The sequence below is a fragment of the Phoca vitulina genome, unplaced genomic scaffold (genome assembly GCF_004348235.1).
Source record: "Phoca vitulina isolate PV1807 unplaced genomic scaffold, GSC_HSeal_1.0 scaffold81, whole genome shotgun sequence".
Classification (NCBI taxonomy): Eukaryota; Metazoa; Chordata; class Mammalia; order Carnivora; family Phocidae; genus Phoca; species Phoca vitulina.
In genome coordinates, this window is record NW_022589784.1 from 3,735,861 (window position 1) to 3,756,297 (window position 20,437).

General features: G+C 59.1%; 1 protein-coding gene across 11 annotated transcripts in view; it reads right to left on the minus strand.

The window, feature by feature from the left end:
- Positions 1 to 20,437, minus strand: part of PTPRS (protein tyrosine phosphatase receptor type S) — a 99,544-nt gene that overhangs the window by 4,808 nt on the left and 74,299 nt on the right. For 3 of the 11 annotated variants that reach the window (XM_032394454.1, XM_032394451.1, XM_032394453.1), the window contains 21 exons: positions 17,809 to 18,114; positions 16,331 to 16,524; positions 16,146 to 16,172; positions 13,619 to 13,736; positions 11,122 to 11,727; positions 10,584 to 10,681; positions 9,695 to 9,948; positions 8,957 to 9,050; positions 8,637 to 8,852; positions 7,964 to 8,121; positions 7,452 to 7,463; positions 7,060 to 7,172; positions 5,457 to 5,504; positions 4,355 to 4,452; positions 4,149 to 4,272; positions 3,405 to 3,580; positions 3,206 to 3,325; positions 1,640 to 1,794; positions 1,280 to 1,565; positions 917 to 1,095; positions 64 to 190 (listed from right to left, as the gene is read on the minus strand). In XM_032394454.1, the coding sequence (XP_032250345.1) occupies positions 64 to 190; positions 917 to 1,095; positions 1,280 to 1,565; positions 1,640 to 1,794; positions 3,206 to 3,325; positions 3,405 to 3,580; positions 4,149 to 4,272; positions 4,355 to 4,452; positions 5,457 to 5,504; positions 7,060 to 7,172; positions 7,452 to 7,463; positions 7,964 to 8,121; positions 8,637 to 8,852; positions 8,957 to 9,050; positions 9,695 to 9,948; positions 10,584 to 10,681; positions 11,122 to 11,727; positions 13,619 to 13,736; positions 16,146 to 16,172; positions 16,331 to 16,524; positions 17,809 to 18,114 (3,509 nt within the window). The remainder of the gene's footprint in view (positions 1 to 63; positions 191 to 916; positions 1,096 to 1,279; positions 1,566 to 1,639; positions 1,795 to 3,205; positions 3,326 to 3,404; positions 3,581 to 4,148; positions 4,273 to 4,354; positions 4,453 to 5,456; positions 5,505 to 7,059; positions 7,173 to 7,451; positions 7,464 to 7,963; positions 8,122 to 8,636; positions 8,853 to 8,956; positions 9,051 to 9,694; positions 9,949 to 10,583; positions 10,682 to 11,121; positions 11,728 to 13,618; positions 13,737 to 16,145; positions 16,173 to 16,330; positions 16,525 to 17,808; positions 18,115 to 20,437) is intronic. The other 8 variants (XM_032394460.1, XM_032394459.1, XM_032394462.1 and 5 more) reach the window with 6 other exon arrangements.

The following is a 20,437-nucleotide window of genomic DNA, read 5'->3' on the forward strand; positions in this document are numbered from 1 at the left end:
CCCCCCATCCATGGCTCCCCTGGTACAACGCCCCCCGCCCCATCCCCCCGGTCCGTGGCTCACCCGGCCCATCTCCCGCAGCTTGGTCAGCATCACTACGATGGTGGAGTTGTTCTCCCACAGCATGCGCCAGAAGTCCTCCGTGGTTTCTGCCAGTGGCCCCTGCGTCGCAATGTAGGCCTTCTGCTGCCTGTGGTGTGGGGCGTGTGAGACCAGGGCCAGTGGGCAGATGCAGGCCCAGGCGGGGGGCCGGCCTGATGCCGCCCGGTGGGTCGGGGCCCCAGCAGCCACACCTGCCACGCCCCTGCCTCCCCAGGAGTCGCCGGCCGGTGCCCTGTCCCCCTCCCCGTCTCGCCAAGCCTCCCCATAACCCTGTTTTGCACCCGGGGAAGCCATTGGCCTCAGGAAATGTTCTAGCGCCTCGAGGAGGCTGCAGAACGTCCCCTGACCTCTCCTCCCTTGCCCTCCACCCTGAGGGCCAGTAAACTCCCTCTAGGCGTCTGCACGGACTAAGCTCTCGGTCACCGCCAGCCTTTGTGCAGGTGGGGCCTTCTGCCGCAACACCATCCCTCAGCCAGGGGTTCTCAACCTGGGCCCTGACATTCGCGGCTGCACCGTTCTCTGTGAGGGGCACTGTGGGGTGCTGAGCAGCATCCCCGGCCTCTGCCCGCCCCCACTCCCATTATGACAAAAATGTCCCCAGACACTGCCCAATTTTCCTTAGGTGGCAGAACTGCCCAGATTGAGAACCACTGATGTGAAAAGGACAGATGGAACCACGTTACAGACGGCAGCCATCCGTTAAATACACAGCTCAAGACTCCCTCCACCTCAGCCGCGACCGCACGAGGCCAGCGGGGTGTCCAGCTCTCCTTCCCACGTGAGGCTGGGGACCGCCGGGGCAAAGCGGGGGTACCTGTAGCCATCGATGAAGCTGGCGTTGATATAGTCGGAGCCCTCCACCCCTCGGATGGGCTGCAGACAGACCCGCGTGCTCTCGTAGGGCATGATGTTTACCAGGCGGTTCTTGAACTTGTTACAAGGCAGATTGGCACTGATGAAGCGGGACGTGTGGGCTTTGGAGTTGGCCAGCCGCTGTGGGGACAGAGGAAGGCGGGGGTCAACAGCTGGAGGACCTCCAGCGGGGGGGGGCGGCGCGGCTGTGTTCTCCGGGCACCGGAGCGCGGAGGGTGGAGCGTGCGGGGGCGGGGGCAGGGGGACAGCCCGGACCTCCAGCTCCTCGCCACGCCCCCAACGCCCACCGGGAACGCCCCCCGACCTTGAACTCGAGCTCCATGCCGGTGACATGCTCGCCGGGCTCCACCTGCGCCAGCTTCTGGATGTAGGCGTAGAGGCTGCGGGCGGGCACCTCCGTGGTGCCGCAGCCCACGGCCTCCAGCAGCGCCTCGTGGATGAAGCTGTACTGGTCCTCGGTCTGCACCATGTAGTTGCGCTGCGAGCGCATGAGAGTCACGTGGCCGTACACGTCCACCGTCTTCTCCGGCTTGATGCGCTCCAGCATGGCATCGATGACGATGAAGCAGCCGGTGCGGCCCACGCCGGCACTGCGGGGACGGGCACGGCGGTCAGGAAGGCCGAAGGAGGCCCCGGGGCGGGAGCGGGGGGCGGCCGGGGGTACCTGCAGTGCACGACCACGGGGCCCGCGTCCGGCGGGTTACAGGTTTTCACTCTCCGCAGGAAAGCCAGGAATGGCGTCGGGTACTCGGGCACCCCGTGGTCCGGCCACGCCGTGAACTGGAACTGGCGGACCTCACGTTTCTCACTGGAGCCATTCTGGGGGCCACAGGGACAGAGCCGGTCACAGCAGCGCTCCGTGCACCGACAGAGGATGCCAAATTCACGCCCAGGGGCCCGGCTGCCTCACGTACTCGGCGGGGTGGGGGTTGGGGGTTGGGGGCGGGGAGACCCTCACCGGGTGTATCACAGTGTGGCCAACATCATGCCCCGACTTTCTCCCCAAATCCGCCCCCATCTCAGCTGGTGGCGGCTCCATCCCTCCAGGCGCTCTGCCCAGGACTCAGGAGTCCCCCTTGATTCACTGCCCTCCCACATCCAACCGGCTCTGCCTTCATCTCTCTCAAACCTGCTCGCTTCTCACCCCCTCCGTGGCGGCCTTCCTGGTCCAGTCCCCTCCACCCCGAAACCCCCTCCTCTCGTCCTCGCCCCAACAGTCTGCCCTCCCCACAGTGGCCACCAGAGGGCGCCGGTGAGTGCCTGAGTCAGTTCTGCCCCCACCCCCACCCCCCAACAGGGCTCCCATCCACCTTAGGGTAAAAGCCCAGCCTCCCCTCCTCCCTCTCTCCCCCTCACTCATTCTGCTAAAACCATAATACAGGCCTCCTCATTGTTTCTCCATCATGCCAGGAACGGTCCTGCCCCAGGACCTTTGCATGGGCTGAGCCTCTGCCAGGAATGCTGTTTTCCCAGATCTCTTGGCTCCCTTCCTCACCATCTCCAGGTCCCCTGACATATACTTTATTTTTCTCCTTCTACGTGTAAGATTTGTCCTTTTACATATTGACTGTCAATGCCTTGTCAACTAAACTAAGCTCCAAAAGGGCAAGACATTTTGTCTGTCTTGGTCCTTGCTGTGTCTTGGTGCCCAAATCAGGGCCTGACACACGGTGGGTGTTTAGTGTTGACAGAGGACCTGGCTGGAGTCTGGGGAACACTGTGGTGCCCGCACCCTCCCCTCCCCATGCTAACAATGAAAAAATGTCCTCCGGATGGCAAACTGCCCCAGTCGAGAACCAGTGACATAGAACACAGATGGAACCATGTAACTGACAACAGCCATCAGTTAAACACACGTCTTAAGATTCCCTCTGCCCCAGGCCTGACTGCCCAGACTAGCAGGGACTCTCTAGCTTTGTCTGCCACCCATCACGGGCCTAGGCTGGGTGAGGCCAGAGGGCAAGGAGGGAGGGAAGGCCTGGGACGTAACTGATGGCAAGGGGACGACAGGCTCATTGCTACGTTAGGTTCTGCTGGTTTTGTCCTGATGTGGCTGGACACAGGAGGTCCCTCCTCTGAGCCTCAGCTTCCCCACCAGTGGGCTTCGAGAGAATGTGGTCAGCCTGGGCTCCCCGATGGGGAGCTCCCAGGACAGAAGCTGGAGCCTTCTGTCTGCCTCTTCCACCCCCAACACCCCCTCCCGCAGGCCCCAGCCCAGGCCGGGCCCTACCTTGTGCAAAGAGAACGTCCGGACACAGAACGTGGCCAGCTCGATGGTGTCCAGCAGCGTGACCTGGATGAAGCCATATGTCTCCGTGCCCCTGTTGGGCCAGTACTGATCACACTTGATCTGTAGAAGGCGGGAGAATGGAAGTGAGCATGGGCTGGCGCCGGCCGGGGGCGCGGGGGCTGCAGGGTCCGGGCCCCACCCGTGATTTCTCCTCTAGCCGCGTCATCATGACGATGGTAGCCGAACGCTGTTCCCACACCATACGCCAGAAGTCGCCGAAGGTCTCCGGCAGCGGCCCCTGCGTGGCGATGTACGCGTTCTGCCGCCGGTAGCCGTCCACGTAGTTGGCGTTGATGTAATCGCTGCCCACGATGCCTACAGCAGAGACAGACGCCAGAGATCAGCGGGCGTGCTGCCGTCCCCTACACGGGTTCTATCTGGCCTACCGCTTCCTGGGAGCCCTCCCGGACTGCCCCAAGCTGCCCCCACAGGAACCATGGAGCCTGAATGTTGCGGTTTCTCTGCCCCCGCACCACTGTCGCTGGGGGCCAGACTGCTCTCTGGGGTGGGGCTGTCCCTGTGCACTGCAGGGTCTGAGTGGCGTCTCAGACCTCTAAATGCAGCCAGCTCCCTGTCCCCCGGAACGTGAACACGAAAATGCCCTCAGACATCGCCCAACGTTCCCTGGGCACCGAGAACCACTGATGCAGAGGGACAGATGGAAACGTGTTACGGACAGCAACCATCAGTTAAACACATATCCAAAACTTCCCAGTAGCTTCTGGCTGGAGCTGGACCAGGCCTGTGAGCAGCATCTGGCCTCAGTTTCCCTAATCTGTGCCCTTGCTCGTCCGCACTGGCCCTGCCGCGTGGCCAAGTGGAGGCACGGTGTCTGTGTGCTCTCCCTGGCCTGGGGAAGGGCGGATGGGGCCTGGGCAGCTACCTTCAATGGGCTGGAGGATGACGCGCGAGTGGTCGTACGCGATGACGTTGGCATAGCGGTTCTTGGGTTTGTTCACTTCCAGGTTGGAATGTTCCCACGTGAACTGCTGGCCCGGATCAATGGACTGTAGGGGAAGGTGAGGTGGGAGGCATCAGGGTGGGGCGCTGGGGGGCCAGGGTGGGGGCAGGAGGCGGGGGCTAGCTCACCTCGTACTCCTGGGAGAGCTTGAGGCTGTCATTAGCCTTGAGGCGTTCCGTGTGCTCCGCCATGTCTGCGATGGGGATCGGGGGGTGGCTGAGCATGCCTGTGGGGAGAGCAGACCCCACGGTGCGGCCGGTCACGCGGGAGCCAGCCTGGGGGTCGGGGGCCAGGGGGCGGGGGGCGTTCTACAGTGTGAGTCTGTGATGGACGCGCTGTGGTTAGAGCGAGTGGCGGGGGAGGGGAGGGTTCAGGACGGCCCACGCTGGGGCCGGGAGCCCAGGCTTGCGGGTCTGTCTGCAGGTGGAGCGTTCGAGGAGCGGCTCCCAGCTGAGTCTGACACCCCCGGCTCGTGATGTCCGCCTATCCCAGTGCCCCCAATCCAGCTGGGGATGCAGGGACCGGGGAAGGGTCGCCCTGGAAGACTCCAAGCTCCTAGTGCCTCGTGGCAAGAAGGAGGCGGGTGACACAGAAATGAAGAAGCAGATGCGGCTGGCTGGGCCTCTGGAAACCTCGCTCCCCAGGGCACGGGCCGGTGAGGGACACCCCTGTCTGACCCTCTGGGATCAGAGGGACTGCGAGGTCTGCTGCCAGGGAGCGCTGAGACACTGGGGAGGGGAGATGGTGTGTGTGTGCTGGGGGGGGGGTTCCCCATCTCTCTATGTGCCTGCATCATTTCTCCATCTGGTGCATGGGATGGTGTGGGGTGGGCCTGGCTCTTTCTCCCCAATGTCTGGGTCTGCAAGACCCGTCTCCTCTCCTGGGGCGCAGTGGGCTGAGCTACGTGCCGGCCCAGAAGTACAACATGGCCAGGCCAGCTGGTAAACATCAGCGTCCCCAGCCCCCCGGGCGCTCCCCAAGAGCCCTTACCTAAGGAGTGAAGCTGGGGTCCTGTCACGCAGGATGACCCCCCCGCACCCCCACCTACAAGCAGTCACAACCAGCGACCTAAGGGCCCAACAGACCAGAACCCCGACTCCCCTGAGAAGCCAGCGCAGGACAGGTGGACAGAGATCAGGAGGCGGGATGGAGAACCAAAGATGAAAACAAACAGGGGGTGGGGGGGGGGGCGCGAAAGGAAGCCGAGAACAGAGAGACACAGGAACTAACTTTCAAAGTGAAACCCCGGCTCTCTGAGGGGGCTGCTGAGGCCCGAATCTGCAGAAACAGCAAACAATAAATAAATGAAAACACACAGGGGGCCCCCGCCTCCCCCATCCCTCACTGGATGCACGCACAATGGCCAGCCGACAGACGCAAAGGGCAGAGCGACTGCAATGGGAGACGCACGCTGCCCGGGCCCCACCCCGAGGACCTACGGGAGCTGCTGTGGATCCCTCCTACCAGACTGCACCCAGTCCTGGTTCTCAGCTGTGACTTCGGGAAGATCCCAAAGCTCTCGGCCTTTTGTCAATGTGTCCCCTCAGACCAACCTGGCCTTGGGTCCCCTGTTGGGGTCAGCAGAGGAGATTTCAGATGAGGTGCAAGAGGGTGAGGGCGAAACCTGGGGGCAGGGGAAGGACCTATGGGCCCATGCCATAAGCTTTAAGAAGGACAGCAACTATCAGTTAAATATGGGTGTTAAAAATCATCATTTGGATGAAAATAGAACTGACACGACCTGGTCCAGAGACAGAAAAGAGAAGGGAGTACGTTAGGGGTGCCATATGGGACCTTTCGTGATCCCTTATGGCAGACTGCTGCCATCAGTTACACCTGATCTTAGCCAGAAGGCTGAGAAGTGACAGGAACCATCAGTTAAATATAAGTGACCAAAATCCTCATTTGGATAAAAACAGAACTGATGTGAGACAGTCCAGCAACAGAAAAGAGAAAGGAGTATATTAAGAACAGCACGTGAGGCCATGCACGAGCCCTTAAGGAGGACTGCAGCCATCGGTAACATACAAACGTTTAAAATCCCTGTTTGGTTGGAAACAATTATTATGAGACAGGAAGTAGACAGGAAGTTCAGAGACAGGAAGTAGAGACTGGATGCAGGGAGAGGGACAGATGGAACCATGCTGTGACCTCATAAGGAGAACAGCAGCCATCAGTTAAATGGAAACCTCCTTATTTGGTTGGAAGTAGTTGGCATGAGCCCATTAAGAGGGATAAGATGAGGGAGTATGTGGATCACTGTACATGAAGATGATCAAGGACAAGACCCTGGTTCATTCAGTTCTCCCTCCAGGCATGGCCGGTGACCTTAAGGGACTCATGTGAATATACAGGGAACTGTGAAGAGGCAGGCGAGCATGAGCATCTGTGGACGAGAGACATGCAGCGCACATGGGAGGCAAAATCTCTGTACCTCGCCGGGGGGACAGCCCACGGGAGTGTGGAGAAAGGCCAAGGAAAAACCCGAATGCCCACCCCTGAGCGTCCCTAAGACCAGTGGGAACCAGAAGCATAGCTCCTTCTGCTAGAAGAAAGGAGGGTTCTTTGGCTTGTTTCGTTTTTAAGGGGTCCATTCTGCTCAGATGACCCCAACCACCAGTGAAACACAGCTTTGCAAAAGCCTCACTTGGTTGTAAACCAGAACCCGTCCATGGAATTTCTAGATCCACAGAGGGATTTGGGAATCGGGCATTTCGCTGCACCAAACCGCTCAGCAGGGGCAGATGAGGTTCCACCGAGGGGGCCGCTTCCTCGTCTCTCATGCTACCTCCCCCCCGTGGTGTTGATCCTGGCACCTGGGATACACACGTACCTGGCGTCTGGAAGTTAATGCGTCTCATTTCTACAGGGTCCTTGGGGTGGTGGGGGGCGAGGTCAGCGTTGTTCAGGAGGCATTTGGTGCGGGGCTCTGAGTCCTTGCGTTTACTTTGTGGGAGCAAGCAGAAGACTCCTTGAGTACCGGCGTGTGTCCAAAGACGCACGTGTACACGCGTGAACGCCGATCAGGTACCGCCGAGTGAGGGACCCGGCCGGGGGAAAAGGGGCCGTGTACGCGCATGGTTGGGGTTCCCAGGACCGCACATGGACACGCGTGCAGCCTGCCGGCACAGCTGAGCGTCCCCTCACCCCACGGGCATGGCACCACCCCAATCCCTCTCCTCGGCCTCTTGCCTGAAGCCTCCCAAGGACGGGACCGGTTCTTACCTGTCAGGTTTGCTGCTCCCGAAAGGAGACACAGGTTAGAAGGAGGGAAAAGAAGACAGGTGAGGGCGTGCTAGCCACAAAGCACCTGTTCTGTGACGGCGGGTGGCTTTCTTAACCTCCCAGAGCCTTGGGCTCCTCTGGAAAATGGGGCTAATCCTTCCTGCTTGGGTCCCCACCACAAGGAAGAATGTCTCGGCCTTCCCTTTCTAAGGTGAGATGTGTCCCGTGTGGCCACCACAGTTATTCTCCTTGCTAAACTGGACAGAGGTGGCCTCCACCCCAAATCATCCTGCTGAGTGGCGTGCGGACCTTGAGAGGAGTCAAGTCACTGGCCTGGTCTGTGTGACTTTGATCCAGTGGCTTAACCTCTCTGAGCCAGGGTTTTTCTATCTGTATGGCAGAGGACCTCCGTGGTCATCCTGTGCAATCAGCCTTCCCTGGGCCTTCCAGACCCTCCTTCCTTTTCCAGGGAGCCCTCCCTCTTGTCAAGTGGGGAGTGCAAAGTGGCTCACTTCTTGTAGAGCAAGATGGCGATAACGATGCAGATGATGAAGACCACAGCCAGCACAGGCCCGATCACCCAGATGAGCCCCTCCTCGCCATCCACGATGGGCTGCGGGTCTGGGTTATCCAGCTGGAAGGGATCTGAGAAGGGGCTGGCTGCAAATGTCTATGGGCAACAGAACGGGAGGGGCCTCCATCAGTGTCCATCCTACTCACAGTGGCCAAAGGAGTCTTCTTCCAGCACAAACCTATGTCCCTCCCCTACTCTAAATCCTCCTATGATTCCCGAGAACCCGGGCCCTGGTGCTCTGCATTGGCCTGGCCCTTTGCCAGTCTCTGCTCTCCCTACTGCTCTCTGGGCTTCAGCCACTCTGAAGTCCTTTTTGTTCCTCTCGCACGGCACCTCTAGACCTCTGCGCATGCAAATCCTGAAGATATCTTGTCTTGGTTGAACTCCTACACAGCCACCAAAGCCCTAGGTCCCAAGTCCCTTCCTCTAAAAAGTCTTCCCCTTGGGGTATCCCCAACCTCAAGTCCTTCCCCCTGCCTAGCCCTGATCATGGGAAGCTGGCAGGATCTGTGTCTGGTTCTGAGGTCGGGGCCCCGGGGGCTGAGTCCACGTCAGGGCCTGTGCGCTCGGAGGGTGGGGCTGGACGAAGGCAGACACCATTTGGGACTTACAGGCTCGCTCTTCTGCAGCACTGCAAGCACAAAGAGGACATATCGGTGGCCAGGCTCCAAGCCCCTGTTGTCAAAGCCACCGTACTGCTTCTGGTCGCCGGGGTGGAAGGTGGACGGCAACATCGAGAAGCGAGCCGCAATGTAGGGGCGGGGCGCCTCCAGCTGGCGAGAGTGCCTCAGGCTGCGCCTCTGCAGCCGTGAGATATCCTGGATGAGCTGTGGGAACAGAGGCATGGGGTGCTCAGAGGCTGGCCAGCAGCAACAGGGCTTCCAAAAATCAGGACAGGGTCTGGGCCAGGCAGGTCTGGGCCCCACCTCACCTCCTCCAGATCCATGTCTTCCGGGCTGCCCAGAGGGGTCAGGAACTGGCCACCACGAGACTTGCGCAGTGGCACCATCACAATGAAGTAGTTCCTGTAGGGAGATGAAGGGTCGGGGGCCACGTCCAAAGAATGCCTGCTGGAGGTGGGTGGGGGAGTCCCTGTGCTCTGAACCTTCCCTTCTGCTTCTACGCCCCTAGAACCCAGCCATATAGGACTATAGTTCCCGATTCAAGCCTCCAGGCTTTTGAGTATGTGGTTTCTTCTGCCTAGAGAGGCTATCCCAATTATATTTCTTGAACTCCTACACATCCTTCAAAGCCCCAGCTTCCATACCCACACATCCTTGTAGTCCTTAATTCTTCTCTGCTTCCCAGGCAGAGTCCTCCTCTCTCCACCGGGGACTCTCAACCCTAGTGCCTCTCACTATCACACCACAGGTCTGAAAATGTCTGTCTCCAGTTCTGTCTCCCCACCAGCCTGGGAAACCAGACCCCAAAGAAGGTCAGGTACACAGGGGTATCAGAAATGTTGGAGGAGAGGCCACATTTAGTGACGGTGCCCATGAGAAGCATCTGGACAACCACACAGGCTGGGGCTGACGTGACCCACATTTTAGACACAGGTGAGGACGCTGAAGCACAGAGAGGTCAGGTGGCTGGCCCCAGTCACAAAGCTGGCTAAGGGGGGGGTGGGGGGGAGGAATCCCTGGGGGCAGTGGGGTGGTTTTGATCATACTGGACAGGCACAGGGCTCTGGCCGTCAGGCAGATACACCATGATGAAGCCGTCGGAGTCAGGCTTGGGGGCCACGCTGGGCTTGGCACTGAGCAGGTTGAAGGCGGTCCAGGCAGTAACGGTCTGCTGAAGGCCACCCAGGCTGCTGCCTCGGTTGGTCAACACGAAGTTGTAGAAGGTGTTGGGCTTGAGGTGCGTGATGAGCTTTTTGGTGGTACGGCCATCCACGTCCAGTGTGAGCCCGTTGTACTGGATCTGCGGGCCAGGGCTGGCTCAGTGGGGGTTCTGCGCTGAGCCTGACCCTGAGTCTTGATCCCAGATGGAGCCGTAATCCCAGCTGAGCCCCAACTCTAAGCCCAGTGTTGACTGAGCCCTAATCCCAGAATAAGCCTCAGCCCTAAGCTAACCCCTGACCCTAGACAGATCCTCAATCCCAGCCGAGGCCCAGCTCTGAGCAGGTCCCAATTCTGACTGACCCTTAATCCCAGAGTGAGCCCCAATCCTAGATGGAGGCTCAATCCCAGCTAAGTCCCAACTCTGACCAAGCCCTAATCACAGACTGAGTCCCAATCCTGACTGAGTTCTGACCTCAGCCTGGATCCTAGGCTAAATCTCCATGCTAGGCAGATCCTCAATCCCAACTGAGCCCTGACCCGACTGAGAACCAACCTTGAATGAGCCCCAATCCTTATGAACCCCTAATCTCAGACTGAGCCCTAATCCCGAACTGAGCCTCAATCCCAGGTTAAGTCTTGACTACAGCCTCAGTCTCAATCCCAGCTGAGCCCTGATCCCACTCAGCCCTGAGTCCAGCTGATTCCCAACCCCTAACCTGGCCTGCCTACTCCCGGGGTGGGGGTGGGGGAGCGTGGGGGGGGGGGGCGCTGCACCTTGTAGGGCGTGGGTGAGTTGTAGTTGTCAGGAAACTCCCAGCTGAGCAGGACTGATGTCTTCATGATCATCTTCACCTTGAAGTTCTTGGGTGAGACTGTGCCGGGCAGCAGCCGAGTGGGAGAGAACAGGAAAGAGGACCCGTGAGTGCCGGGGGTAGCGCGGGGTGGGCCGGGGGGGTGGGGTGGGGCGGCCCAGGCGCTCCCTGTCCTCCGCTGTGCCTGTGCCCATGGCCTTCCTGCCTGGCCCTGCCTGGCCCTGTCCCAGGTCCCTGCCGGGGTGGGGGGAGACGGCGCTGCTGCAGAGAAGAGGAGGAGCAGGAGGGGGAGGGGGAGGGGGGGCGGTGGGGGCGGTGGTGCCACCTAGGCACGTCCCACCTTTGCCAACGCCGGAGCCTCGGGGTCCGGACTCGCCTCGAGTGTCCACAAGGAAGCAGAAAAGTGACCACTTACCTGGGCGGGGGAGAGGGAGGGGGCTGGGGTGGGGGTGGGCACGAGGCCCGGTCCGGCTCTGGTGCGGGGATCGCCGCGCGCCTACCTTGGTCCCGCAGGAATGTCCGGTAGCGGACGGGGGGGCTGTAGGGGCCGGGGCCCTGGCGCGTGTGGGCCCGCACTTGGAGGTCATACGCCGTGTCGGGCTTGAGGCCCTGCAGCGTGAGCACATTCTCGGCGCCCGCCTCGGCCGCCGCCGGCAGCTCGGTCTCTCGGGCGGGGCCCAAGGCTCCGGCCTCCCGCACAGCCACTGTGTACTTGACAATGGCCCCGTTGCGCTCGGCGGGCACGGGCGGCAGCCAGCGGAGCAGGACGGTGCCAGCCGAGGCATTTCCAGCTGCCTCGAGGATCTGCGGGTGGCCACGGGGAGTGTCCTCGGGGATGCTCAGGACCTCGGCCGCCTCCTCGCCCAGGCCTCCTTGGCTCCGGGCCGCCAGCCGAAACACGTACGTGGCCCCTTTATGCACACCCAGCGCCGTATAGTGGTCCTCGGTAGGTGGGAACTCCAGTGTGGCCAGGGGCGAGTCCTCACGGCCGAACTGCAGGCGGTAGCCCAGCACCTGGTCCTCGGTGGTGCTGGCTGGGGGCTCCCAGCGTGCCAGCAGGCTGCCCTCGGGGGTCTGCTGCACCGACAGGGTGGGGCGGCCCAGCACTGCGGGGAGACAGGGGGCGTGTCAGGGCCACGTGGCCCATCCAAGTTGGGCAGCAGGGGGTGCCCCTTGGCAGCAATTTTTATTTTATGTATTTATTTTGTTAACGTTTTATTTATTTGAGTGAGAGAGAGAGAGAGAGAGCACAAAAACGGGGAGGGTCACAGGGAGAAGCAGACTCCCTGCTGAGCAGGGAAGCCCGATGCAGGGCTCGATCCCGGCACCCCAGGATCATGACCTGAGCTGAAGGCAGACACTTCACTGACTGAGCCACCCAGGTGCCCCTGGGGCTGCAATTTTTAAAAGCGGGTCTCAGGGACGCTGAACTCCAAAGCAAAGACTTGAAGGGAGCGAGGGAGGCAGGAAGACCTGGTGGAAATGGTGTTCCAGGCAAGGAATAGCCTGTGCAAAGGCCCCGAGGTGGCACTGTGCTGGGTGAGTGGAAGGAAGAGTGAGGAGGCTGGGGACTCAGAGAACCCGATAAAGGAAAATGTTTTCGGATGCCAAAGCAGGTCCTCATACGTTTACCTCTTCTTCTGCTTTTTTTTTTTTAAAGATTTTATTTATTTATTTGAGACAGAATGAGAGAGAGAGAGAGACAGCACATGAGAGGGGGGAGGGTCAGAGGGAGAAGCAGACTCCCCACCGAGCAGGGATCCCGATGTGGGACTCGATCCCGGGACTCCAGGATCATGACCTAAGCCGAAGGCAGTCGCTTAACCAACTGAGCCACCCAGGCGCCCCTACCTCTTCTTCTTATTCATAAGTCACTCACCTCTTGTCTCACTGATTTGCCTCTTGCCTCCTGCTGGCACATGATTAATACCCATGGGATACAGGAATGTTTCAAAACCCTGCCCTTGCCCCAAGGTTCTCATGGTCTGGGTAGTAATCAATGTGCCAAGGTCCCAGTAAGTCCGGCAGGAGAGAAGCTCTACAAATAAAACCAGTCTTCTCCTCTTGCAGGACTTATCAGGACCTTTCGGGAACTGTGCTCTGAGCAGTCACAGCATATGCAGTGGGTCTGCTTGGCAAGCACGGCTGTAGTGCAATGTCCCTGAGAGAAGAGGGAAAATCAGGGGAGGCTTCTTGAAGGAGGTACGTGGGTGCTGGACACCGAAGGATACAGAGACTAGGCAGACGGAGAGAACAGCATGGACACGGACCGGCGGCAGCATGGGGAGGGGCTGTGTCCAGCTGGCATGGAATGTCGGGCTCTGTGGGCTGAGGGAGGGTCCCTGGGGAAGGGGTGGGTGCGGGATGTGAGGTGGAGGGCTCGGGGCCTGTCATCCCTGAAACACCCTTGCCTCGGCTGTGCCATCTGTCCACAACACCCTCCCCTTACGTTTTCATGGCTGCCTCACCCCCTCCTCAATGTTGGCTGAGGTAAAAAACAGTCCCTTGGGACTGATGGTAGGGGCCTGGCGGGGCCAGAAAGGGAAACTGAGGCAGGGCTGCTCGGAGAAGAGGCTTCATGGTGCAGTGGGGGCGATGGGCACACCACCTCCAAACAACCCACCCAGGGTGATCAGAGCTGTGATGCGGGAAGGGGGGCGCTGGGGCTGCCCAGGAGGGAGCACTGGACCGAGACTGTGGGCAGGGGGCAGGGTGAGGAAAGGTATCCAGGCAGAAGGAACAGCCCGGGCGAAGCCGGGACGGGACGGAGGCCTAGTCATGGTTTCCATCCGGCTGGAGCTAAGCAGGCAGGGAAGCCAGTGAGGAGGAAGTTGTGGGACTGGCTGGCCTCCTGAGTGGTCCCCACGCCTCTGATCTCACTGGCCCCGCTGCCCAGTGCTCTCTCCCTGCATGAGCTCAAAAACTCCGTGGCATGCTCTGGGGGCAAAGGGCCATGGTGGGGAGGGGGGTGAGACGGGGGCGGGGGGAGGATCCTACCTGCTCCCTTGGTCACGACCACCTTGGGTTTGCTGCGAGCACCATCACCTTTCATGGTGTAGGCGGCTACCGTGATGGAGTAGGCGGTCTCAGGCTGCAGGTTTGTGATGACCATCTCCTGCAGGCAGGGATGGGGGTAAGCGACGCAACTGGGGTTGAGACCGGCCCTGCCCACCCGCCCTCCCAGGGCTGGGGTCAAGCAAGGTGGACGTGGGGCCTGGTCTGCAGGCAGAGGCGTGTATCCGAGCTCATGCACAGACCCCAACACACCGCACGTCATGCGAAGACGGGCACACGAAGCCTGGTACCCCATCACCTTCTACCTGGACCAGCGCTGTCCCCTCCACCTCCCATCCCCTGGCAAACACCCTTGCCCCCAGTCCGTCCTCCCCACAGAGGCCACCAGGGGGCGCTATGAGCACCCCAGTCAGGTCCCGCCCTGCTCTGCCCACAGCCCTCCAGGGCTCCCACCTCCCTGGGGTAGAAGCCCAAGTGGTTCACTACCTGCCCCTACCTCCTCCCGCTCTCCCCCTCGCTCACTCTGCTCCAGCCACCGGGCCTCCTCACTGCTCCAATATGCCAGGCACACTCCCACCCCAGGGCCTTTGCATGGGCTGTGCCCTCTGCCTCCACTATACCCACTGGTGTGCTGGAGATTCCCTCTACCAGACCAGAGGGCCAACAGTTAAATTCTCAGGAATTTTGCAAGCCAGTATTAAACACAGCCATTACCAGAAAGTGAATTATATAAATGTACCGATAAGTGAGAACAAAGATAATAAATACTCAAAACCCACCCTCTCCTAATTGTCTTACTACATTTCCCTGTAATCGATGCTCTGGAGGTGATTCTGTCTCCTGTCTAAGGCAGAAAGCTACAGGGTGATGAGCTACTCGAAATTGACACAGTGGGAGTATTTACATCCCAGAAAGAGGGGGAAGCTACAGATCAGGACTGCCCACCCCCCAACCCAGAGAGCTCATCAGTAAACCTTTACACCACCGTCTAGACGCCGCCCCAGCCTCAGCCATCACTAGACACGTACAGTTGACCTTGGACAACGTGGGGGCCAGGGCGCCGACCCCTGTGCAGTTGAAAATCTACATAGAACTTCTGACTTCCCCAAAAACTCAACTACTATTAGCCTCCTGTTGACCAGAAGTCTTACCAATAACATAATTGACAAATACATCGTTTGCACGTTATACATGTTAGATACCGTATTCTTATGGTAAAGCAGCTAAAGAGGAGGTCACGAGGAAGAGAAAGTACATTTACAACATGGTACTGTGTTTTCTCAAAAGTAAATGGGCAGGTAAGTGGACTTCCACGGTTCAAACCCGTGCTGTCCAAGGGCCAAGTGTATTTGTGTCTTGTTCCAATTAGCTGTCCTCTCCCACACTAGACTGTGACCCCCAGGAGGGCGGGCTCAGGTCTGTCCTGGTCACCACTCAGGAAATTAAGGCTTGTCCCACAAATGTCCGAGCCACCCAACCTTGCACACATTTCGGCATCCACCCTCACAGTCGCATGTGTGCCCAGGTCCCCACGCATGCACACCCACAAACACGGTCCAGCATGCCTGGGGGCTGGGGGGGTGGGCCCAGGTCAGGAGCATGAGGAGGGGGACAGGGATGCACGAAGAGAGGGTCTCCTGCCCCTGAGCCTCACGTTCAGTCCCTCCCAGGGTCTTGGTGGGTGGGAGGGGCTGAGCTGGAGCCCTTCGTGGGAACTTACCCCTCCAGCTGGGGGTAGGGAAAAGGCAAAGCCTATATGAGTGAGTGAGTGGGGCTGGTGTCAGTTTAACATCAGACTTGGGGCTCTCAGAAGAGCCGCCCCTCTGTGTTAGGGCAGGAAGACAGCCCAGGGAGAGGCAGCAATTTGCCCAAAGTGCCACACAGCCAGCCGACTGGTTCAGGGCCTCCGGAGAAAGCTGGGGTGGGGGGGTGGGGGTGATGGAAACAGTCCTGCAGGCCTCCTTCCCCACCCACCCCAGGGCCCACTGACCCTCTCACCACTCAAGGGCCACGATGAAGTGGCTGCTTGGGCCAGAGAGAGAAACTTCAAGGTCAGAGAAGACTGAGACAGTGTTAAAAGGGTCTGGCTGGGTTGGAAAGTGGCCCAGTTTGGATCTGCCAGGCCTGGGTCCAACAGGGGAGGTTGTGGGGTGCAGGGATGGGTTAGGGCTGCAGAAAAAGCTTGAGCAAAGGTGTGGCGGTGAAAACCGTGACCAGAGCAAGGCTGGGGGCTGGGCAGGAAGGGCACCGTGTGAGCCGGGTGGGTCAAGGGCCCATCCAGGTAAGAGGACTAATGTATACCCTCTGGGTCCAGGACCCCAGCAGGGCTCCTACGCCCATTTGCCTGATTGAAAACTGAGGCTACAAGCTCCAAGTAACCAGTAGGCATCTGGGGCCCAGGGGAGAAGATCCTCTTACAAGAGACGTGCAGGGTGGGGAGGGTGGGGTGTCACATCACTGCACGGCCCGCGGGAGAACACTGCAATGGCCGGGCAGGGGTGCTACTTACATATTCGGCTGTGTCGTCCATCTCCCACTGAGCGTGGGAGGAGGCGGCAGGGGAGAGAGGAGTAGGTGAGCAGGTGGCCAGAGAGAGAGGGAGAAGCAGGGAGAAGGCAGGAGCGCAGGGTCTGGGTGCCGCCCCGCCCACCTGGAGCCCCGCCCACCCAGGCCCCACCCCGGAACCCCGCCCACCTGGGCATCGGCCAGCATGATGTCCTTGATGCGCGGTGGCCCGCGGGCCTCGGCACCCTCCATGCGTACGTAGTGGACCTGGTAGCCGCGGATCTGGCCGTGTTGCCGGCCGGGCGCGGGTGAGCGCCACAGCACGCGGATGGCCGTGGCGTTGAGCGCCTCCGCCTCCACCTTCCGCGGCGGCGCGCTGGGCACTGGCGGGGGCAGGGGAGGGGCGGGCAGGGCCGTTACTGGGGCGCCTGGCTCTGCCCCCGGGCAGCACCGCTGCCCGATGCCAGGGTGCCAAGTGCCAAGTGGCTGCCGGTTAACTTGGTGGTCTGAGCGCTCACCACCAGCCGGGAGGGCATGCCTCCTTCATGGCTCCCACAAGCCCGGGGCGGGGGAGGGGGCCCAATGGTGTGCCCCACTTACAGACGATCCACTGAGGTCCCCCAGAGCCTAAGCCACCTGCCCAGGGCCACATGACACGAGTGGGCCCTGCACGCCCCGTTCCACGGTCATTACCCACCTGCCTCCATCCTAACAGCATCCCTTCTGGGCAGGGGCTCTTATTCCCATCTTATGGATGGGGAAACAGGCCCGAGAGCTGGGCCCTCGATCACATGGTTAGTAAGAAGCAAAGCCCTGGTCTGAACCCAGTTCAGCTGCATGCTCCCATGCATCCCAGTATGCGGCCAGCCCCACAGATCACAGCTCTTCCTACCCAGCCACACCCCACACTCTGGCATGAACAACTGCTCCATCTCTTCCCCACTCTTCTGACCCAATGTGGGGCTGCCGACCAGATCTTTTAGGCCATGGCTCGGAAGGCAAACCGGGTTCCCAAGGCCAAGGAACTGCAGTTTTGTTGGAGAAGCTGCTTGCCTTCATTTCTCCCCATGCCCCAGCTTCTACCAACTGACTCCAGACCAGAGCCTCACCTCACTTGGCAGCTCAAAACTTTCTAGCTGGAAAGTCAGCCAACAGCGGGGAGGCTGACACCGCAGAAACTGGCCATTGCTACAAATCGGGCTCCGTGCCCCAGAAGCTGGTTGTTAAACCTCACCAGCGTGCTGCAGCCCACTTACTTGCCAGATAGGATGGCTCGGACCGAGGACGCTGCAGATCCCGGCTTATCCCCAGAGTCTAAAAGCTAGGTTTCTGGGGTCAAGGACCCTACGTTTGTTGCAAATGCTGCTGGCCGTTTCCCACACTGTTTCCATTCTTTCCACCATCGGACCAAAACATATACGGGCTGCCAGCTTAACTTCCCAGGCACAAGGCTCAGGAGAAAATACTGCCCGGAAGGTCTAGGATGGAGCATTCCAGGATCAAGGAGCCCAGGATTCCGTGGGGAGGCTGCTTGCTTCATGTCTCGCCCTCAAGATTGTGGCTTCTACCTTTTGACCACCAGCCAGCCCCGTTTTGCAGAGCCAGAAGGTGCCGAGGCGCGGGGCGGGCTGGGGCCTGCGGGGTCCCCGGCTGGGGCCGGTGCTTACCGTCCTCGTCGGTGCGGATGACCACGGGCGAGCTCTCGGGCCCTGGTCCCACCTCTGTGTGAGCGACAGTCGTGATGCGGTACTCGGTCCACTTGTCCAGCGCCTCCAGCAGGATCTGAGTGGTGGTCGGGGGGATGCCGTTCACCTCCTTGGGTTGCGGATCCTCCGAGCCCAGCGGTCGGTAGCGGACGCTATAGCTCACCAGGGCCCCGTTGTGCGTTTCCGGCGGCGGCGGGCGCCAACTTACCAAAATGGCCGTGGAGCGCGTGCTGACACATTTAACGTCTTGAGGGGGGGCTGACGGTTCTATTGGAGGGGGGAGAACGTGGGGGCGGGGAGGGGAGGCGGGATGGGCGGGGGAGGGGGCGGGGAAACAAAAGATGGGAAAGAGAAAATAAAACAGAAGATGATAACAAACAAAACAGAACCAAACCAAAGAGAAAGTCGAACCCAAAAGAAGTGGGTGTCAACCAAAGGTGAGATGGACGGGTGGGGGTGGGGGCCGGGAGGGCTGGCCAAGAACACTGCGCTCAGCGCCGGGGGCTGCACCCCCGGGCACGTGGGAGGCCCTGCGGAATAGCGGGAACATCCCCGTTCATGAGGCACCTATCATGCACTAGGCACGGTGCCAGGGGCATCACAGAGTAACGGTAAAAGCATCCCTTTATCGAAGCCCTACTATGTGCCAGGCACCACGCCAAGGGCGTCACTGAAGACCAGTAATTGGACTTATTTATTGAACACCTACTGTATGCCAGGCCCTGTGCCAGAGGAAGAGCGAAAGCTCCATCAGGTACCTACTGTGTGTCAGGCAGCATGCCAGGTAATTGCAATAAAAGCCCCATTTATCAGACGCCTACTGTGTGCTGGGCACAGCGCTGAGGTTTTTTATAGGATAACAGTAAATGCATTTATTGGCTGAACACCTACTGTGTGCCGGGGAGTGGCACTGCCAGGGTAAAAGCAGTAAAAGCACTGCCAGGGCACCTACTGTGTGCTAGACACAGTGTAAGAGCTCCACAGGTGAATGGTAAAAGCATCTATGTACTGAACAACTGTTCTGTGAGGGGCCCCGGAGGCCACCCCGTGGCTTACTTCAACTCAGGACCACCCTCTCAGCCTCACTTGGAAGACACAATAATGTCCGTGGTCTTGAGCACCTACTGTTTGCCAATTAGCATGCCAAGGGCTTTGTAGGGGAATAACACAAGTGCCCGTGAGCCGGGCACCTCCTGGGCCGGTCCCAGGCTCGGGACTTTACAGATGGCACAGCCCTGATTGGCACGTACTGTGTGCCAAGGTTTTTACAGATCAGAGTTCCCCTGGCACCACACTAAGGCCATCATGGATGGTGGCCAACTCTTATTTATTGAGCGCCTACTATGGGCTGGGCATCAATAGCCCTCCAGAGATAAAAACAGCAGCTGCCATTTACACGGAACCTACTCCATGCCAGGCACTTTATCAGCTAACAGTAACAGTCCCACGTAATGAGGACCTACTACGTGCCAGGCCCTGTGCTAGAGGCCTTACTGAATAAACAGCAACTGTTCCTACCTATTAAACACCTACTACGTGTTAGGCACTGTGCTAAGGGCCTTGTAGAACATTAATAGCCCTCGCTTCTTAAGCACCTACTGCGTGCCAAGGTCTGTGCTAAGGGCCTTCTATATAAATGGTAACAGGTTTCACTTCTTGAGCACCTACTGTTTGCACACCCAGTGCCAAAGGCTTTGCAGTTAACAAGGTCACGTTTTGAGCAAAACCTCGAAACCACACTAGGCCCGGTCAGACGGACGACGGCTCTTATCTGAGCACCTACTATGTGCCTAGAGCCAGGCCAACCTCCTTCAAGAAAGTGCCACTTATTGAGCACTTACTGTATGCCAGCCATTCTGTCAAGGGCTTCACGGAGCAATACTCAGAGCCCCCGTGTTTGGGGCACCTACTGTGCATGGGGCACCAAGGAAAGCTTGTTATAAATGACTAATGGCTTCCATTCATTGGGTGCCAATTACGTGCCTCGCACCACGCCAATCCGTGCTTAGATTTAAAAGAGCATTTAGGACACCGCTGTTGTGTGCCAGGCAGCGTGCTAAGGGCTTTGTTAAATAACAGCGATAGTTTGCACATATTAAGCACCTACTGTGTGTGTTAAGGGCTTTATGGGAATAACATTAAGTCCCCATCTGCTCAGTACCTACTACGAGGCTGTATTAAGGCCATTCCTGGTAATAAACCCCACAGTCTACACATCACGTCTTCGGCACACCCCATTCCCTAAGCCCTTTACACTCCAAATGTGTCCCCGATGATACATCATTTAATTCTCAAGACGCATAAATGGCCAGAACTATCACCCCTCCAGCCTCATTCCACATTACACGTGCGGAAATCAGTTTGAAAGCCCAGCTGCCTGGTTTTCTATGATCATCGGTTATGTACCTACTGGGTGCCAGACCCCACCTACCCTGGGTGCTTTTCGCATATCACCTCCCATTTTACAGATGAAGAAACTGAGGCTGGAAACAGCAAAATTGCCTTGCCAAGGGCATGTGGCAAGAGCCAAGATTTGAACCCAGGCTCAGCTGTTGTCCAGGGGCTATCTTGAGTTGAGAATGGGGACTCA